The sequence below is a fragment of the Apis dorsata genome, unplaced genomic scaffold (assembly GCF_000469605.1).
Source record: "Apis dorsata unplaced genomic scaffold, Apis dorsata 1.3 scaffold_265, whole genome shotgun sequence".
NCBI lineage: Eukaryota > Metazoa > Arthropoda > Insecta > Hymenoptera > Apidae > Apis > Apis dorsata.
Window position 1 is genome coordinate 400,079 of NW_006263543.1, and position 5,506 is coordinate 405,584.

The 5,506-nt window shown below is 42.9% G+C and overlaps 1 protein-coding gene across 1 annotated transcript in view; it reads left to right on the forward strand.

Annotated features, from left to right (window-relative positions):
* The window catches only part of LOC102672536 (homeobox protein homothorax), a gene marked incomplete at its 3' end in the record, with an annotated part of 66,891 nt that overhangs the window by 32,449 nt on the left and 28,936 nt on the right, over window positions 1-5,506 (forward strand). Inside the window, exon 4 of the mRNA XM_031510832.1 lies at window positions 2,027-2,077. Coding sequence (XP_031366692.1) covers window positions 2,027-2,077 — 51 coding nt within the window. The remainder of the gene's footprint in view (window positions 1-2,026; window positions 2,078-5,506) is intronic.

The window sequence follows — 5,506 nt, forward strand, 5'->3', positions numbered from 1 at the left end:
GGAAACACCAGAAGAGCAACACGGGCACAGCGGAGGAGCAGCTGCTTCGTATATCTCTCGGCAGGATCGTCGCACACACCGCTAACTTGCATACCACCCTGTCCTAAACAGACGTGCCGGAACGAGAGCATTCTCTAAATATTATCGCGCGCAATATTTTTATCTTGCGCCGGATGATACAGCCTGATCCTGGTGGAATTTTCCTCTGACGTACAATATATATATATATATATATATTTATATTTATATATATTTATTATTTTTGTACGCGAGGCTGGTTCATTCTTATCCTCGTTTCACAAAGAAAAAAGAAAAAAAGAAAAAAAAAAAATAAGAGAAAAAAAATTAAAAAGATCGAGGTAAAAACTTTGCTCTTATTTTTATCGGAGCTCGGAATAGAAAGTGCCTGTTCAATGGTACTGGCTCGATGCTTAATTTCGTTTCATTCGCCATAAATATGGAGGATCTCGGATATTTAACGGCGGCCAGCGTCACATTAATAGCGCTCGTATCGCTTTATACATATGCATGGACTCAATTAGCTGTCACTGGCAGCCCCCCCTGCCTCTAATCAGCGCGATACAGTCGTTTCGATCGAGGCCGATAAAAGGCGCAAAACTTTCGCGCCAATTCTCCTTTACCCACCCCTCTCTGGAAACCATTTATTTCCTTCGCGTGAAATTCCTTCCTGAATATATAAAATAAAATTTCCCAATGATATATACATGCATGCAATTCGCGACACGTCGAAATAGGTAAGGATAAAATAAAATTGGGGACGAGAGAAGGGGACGAGGCTGCTTACAATTTGTAATCGACGTGGATACCTGAACGGGCGTTTAGGTCGCCGCTTGGGGATCGTCGAAAAAGCAACGGTGACAGGGGCCAGTGCAAGAACTAGTTCCCCCCTACGAAGAGTTGACAGTATTTTTGTGCGGCTTACAAGACGCCTTCATTATCCATACACCCGATGCGAGAGGAACTCCCATTCAGAATTCAGCCTCATGAATATACGTTCCTCCGGCCCCGTTCCCAGAATTCTTCGCAATAGTCGCGGGACTCGACCGGTTAACTCGATTTTAACGTTCCACCCGTTTTTCCGCCCGGATTCCTTCGTTGTCAGTCGGCAGCCTCTGATTTAATCATTGCGATACTCTTCCTGTAACGACTCTTCCTCGAATCGAATGTTGGATTCCCTTTTTTTCTTCTTTTTCTTCTTCTTCTTCTTCTTCTTGCGCCATTTTTGCCTCGAACACGCCGATTCTTCTTCGCGATTTTCGAATTTCGAATCGACGATCTTCGTTCGCGTAAGGAGAATCAATTAGAAGATTACGAAACGCCATATTCCTTATCGATAGAAGGATATTTGGAGGCAGTAGTACGAGCGTGTTTTAATCAGATGGCTTGGCTCGGTGTCGGCCGAGAGAGAGAAAGAGAGAGAGAATAATCTGGCATGGATTCCACGAGATTAACCGGTACTTCCATCGAGATTTGTCGTCCATCTCATTCCGTTTTTTCTCCTCGATCCTTTCAGTAAGAACATCGTGGGTCCAATTAAGAGCGGATCCCCCGAGCATCGAACAGAGTCTCGGCCATCGTCCCTTTTGTTTCTATTCTGATCGTCACTAGGCGGCGCCATGAAAATGCTCGAGAATCTCTCCCTCTTTGGCCTCTTCTCCTCTTTATGCCATTCCGTTTTTCTGTGTTTTCTTCCTTCTCGCCCTTCTTGGCCGCGGTGTTTGCAGGAATTCCATCGCGTTCACCGGCGCGTTTCCGTTTCTACACGTACGAATCGAACAGCGGGGATCCAATTAAAAGAAAGCACGAGTAAAGGAAATCATTTGGATCAAAGAGAGAGAGAGAGGGGGGGGTAGGAGGGGAGAGTCAACAGGTGTACAAGAGAGAGATGGAGGTATAAACGTGCGTACAAACATATTTGTTGATACGATCTATAGTTTTAATATTCCAATTAACGACTGTGCCTAATTATTAAAGATTCTTAGACGTGTGTGCTCGTCTGTTACAGATCAGACAGGAGAAACCTTACTACATCGCCGATCCGGAGGTGGACTCGCTGGTGAGTATTCGACTTTACTTTAATTTTACGAATGATAATATCTCATTTCCGTGACACAATCTCAAAAAAATATTCTCCAAATTTCGCACGCTTTACTCTCATACGAGAACGCTAACAAATGATAAAAAAAAAAATACAACGAATTGGGTTAATTAATAAATTTTTGTATCCCATTGGATAAATAATTAAAAAAAAATGTCAGAGTAATTCTGTTTTTTCCGAAGAAAGGCAAAAAATGGCTGTTTTCGTCAAGAATTCTTCGTTTATCCTTCGCTTGCTTTTTCCCCTCGCTGATTCGCGGCTAATCGTTCAATTTTATCCGACCATCGTTTCACTCGACACGTTCGTTTCGAAGAATGACGATGGAAAAACGGCACATTTAATTGTCGGTGGGAGAAGAAGCAAGAAAGAAGCGAGGGAACGAGCCGGTGGAAAATCAAAAAGAAAAGAAAACATTACGATAAATATCCTTCCGTGAGGATATAATGTACACTGTATACAACGATATTGCTTTGATATCTGATAATTGAAAAGAGGAAGGGAGAGGAGAAGGAAAAAAGAAAAAAAGAAAGAAACGAGCGTTGGAAATTTGAAAATTACTTCCTCCTCGACGAGCATTAAGCCGATACACCGAGTATCCTGAAGCGAGCAGATATTATTACTTGCGAATTTTATCATATTCAATTATACTAGGGCTAATGGAAGATTCAGTTCGGGATAAACCGAGTGTGTGAAAGAAGGCGATAATTAAAAAAAAAAAAGGGGGAAAAAAGAAAGCGAAAGAGAAAGAGAAGGAGAGAAGAAAGGAAAAGGAAAGCCGAGAGGAACACGAGGAGTCGGCGAGTTCGCCTTTGTTTCCTCGTGGCTGGACGCGGCGGCCATTCGAATGGCAGACCTTCGAGGAGAGCAGACCGGAGGAAGAAATATTTCAAACGACCCTTCGCGTTCTCTGATCGAGATAACGGATAGTGGGCTTTTTAAATAACTCGGGTGTATTCGTTGGTGGACGTGGACGGCGCGCACACGCGGGCCCATCGATGGCTCGGCTCAAAGTCGACCTGCCATTATGGATTCCTTTTTCGAGACCGTTGTCCCTGATTCTCATTGATCTTTCCTTTCTTGTGGTGGCTCGTGTTTCGCTGCGTATGATCGAGGGTCTTTTTTTTCTTTTTTTTTTTTTTTTTTTTTTTTTTTTTTTTGGAAAATGGGTCTATTACAGGTAAAGCCTTCTCGTAGGTAAGCAAGCTTGTCCGAGAAGTTTCTCGCTTTTTGAAATGTATTCTGGATTTATACAGATGGTGATGCAGCGATAAGGATTGCCATTGAGAAAATTTCTTTCTCCAACCCTATCGAAATTGACAAAGAAATATATATATATATATAGATTTGTAAATTAAAAAATTAAAGATTCGCAATTGAGAATAGGAAATGTTTCGTCGAGCCACGCATAGAAACCGAGCTTTTTTTATTCGTGTAAGAATGAAAATTTTCCCTCAAAAAAAAACTTCAGAATTATATAGAAATATCCCCGAATTTAAGAGAACGTGCAACATATTATGACGTTATATACAACGTCTATAATTTCTTTCTGAGATGTGATTTCTAATTATCCGTGAAAAAGCGACACGTCGAGGAGTCGATATTGGCAATATTTCATCATAAAGTTCGTTCAAGCCTTACCGCGCGTTTTCGCCTGCACTGGGGGCGGGGAAAAGGTGTCTCGCGTTTTCGAATATTCGCTCGTAATTCAAAATTGGATATATCGAGCGTGTTAATGGTGAACCGGTGTTACGTTGTGTTTCGCGTTCTCCCTCCCTCCTGCCCCCTTTTTATTTTTCGTTTTCCCCCTCCTCCTCCTCCTCCCTCCTCTCCTCCTTCCCCCTCTTCGTCGAGTCCGCGGTACAACGGTGGGAAAAAACGAAAACAAAAAAAAATATATATATATATATATATATGTATAGAGGGAGAAGGAAAACGGACGACGGGGATGCATTTCGTTGACGTTGTTCGCATCGTTGGCCTCAATTTTTCAAAATGTCACGCCCGTTATCTGAGCTGTCAGGACGGCATCGGTCCGCGCGCAAACATCCACGCAAGGTGTACCCCGCTCGAATCTCGCGCCGCTGTTGTCACAACTGTCGCTCGGTCTCGATCTGTTGAAACAGAAAACGAACGAAATAAAACCAAAAAAAAAAAAAAAAGAAAAAAAAGAAAAAAAGGAAAAAAAAATTAAAAATAAAAATATTGGAATGGAAAGAAAAAAGAGAGAGAGAGAAAGAGTACTAAAGGGAGAAGAGGATGAAACGAGCGAGATAAATATTACATGTATGTGTATATATTATCGCGTATCGGCGGTGGTGTATACGTGTATACGCATATTCGTACGTATGGTAGATTCGCATCATCGAGAGAGCGGTGACGAATTATGCATCCGTGACATTAAATAAATGTAAAGCGCGCGTTTCATCTAAATTTTAAAAGGAAACGAGACGGTTGGACGGTTCGCTGATTTTTCCAGCGACGCGTTCTGTTACGCACTTCTCGAATAAAGTTATTCTCTATCATTTCTTTCTTCTCTCTCGACGAATTGTTTTCTTTTTTGTTTTTTAGATACTCGTTTCAACGTTTTTTCTTTTACGAAAGAGGGGAAGGAAGAAAAAAAGCAGGTTACCATCTAATAGAAACATTACGCAGAATTACAGAAATTTTTCGTTCATCCTCGAAATCTTTATGAATAATTCCATAATGCTCGAGCGAACCATTCCGAACCATTCTAACACGGTCATTATCGATCCAGTTACGCCATTATTGCACCTGTTGCTACAAATGGAATAATGTTTCTTTCGCGCGAGGGACGACCAATAACGCCGCACACAACATCTTCAACTACAATTCTAAACCGCGAACCGCTTTGAAAATGATTCATCGTGAATCGTCGTTGCACGAATCGGCCAATTCTCCAAATATTTTCGAGATCGCGATCACACCGCGGAGAGACGATCTCTCTTCCCTTGCCCCCTCATAAGAGTTCTCCTCTCACCGGTTCAGAAAACTGGTCCAATTAACGCACGCCTCCCCAACATTGCAAAAACTCGCGAGTCGAATCCGCTAGAAAATTTACGAACGGCTCCAAGGTGCGGAGGAAGGGAGGTCGAGGAAAGTCGAGGAGAGAGAGAGAGAGAGAGAGAGAGAGAGGCTTCCTCGAGTTGGACGATCGAAAATCGCATTGGTGGCTCGTTCACCGGTGCAGAAACCGGTGGCGTGGCTTCATTACGCCCGTGGCAAATCGCAATCTACGAGCAATGAGCTTCTATCGTAAAGAAGAGGCACGTAACGTCCGCGGTTTTTGCTGTCCGCGCCCTTTGCTCCCCCCTCCCCTTTGTTTCCATCCTTTCTCGGGAGGGAAAGGGGGGAGGGAGAGGCGAGGCC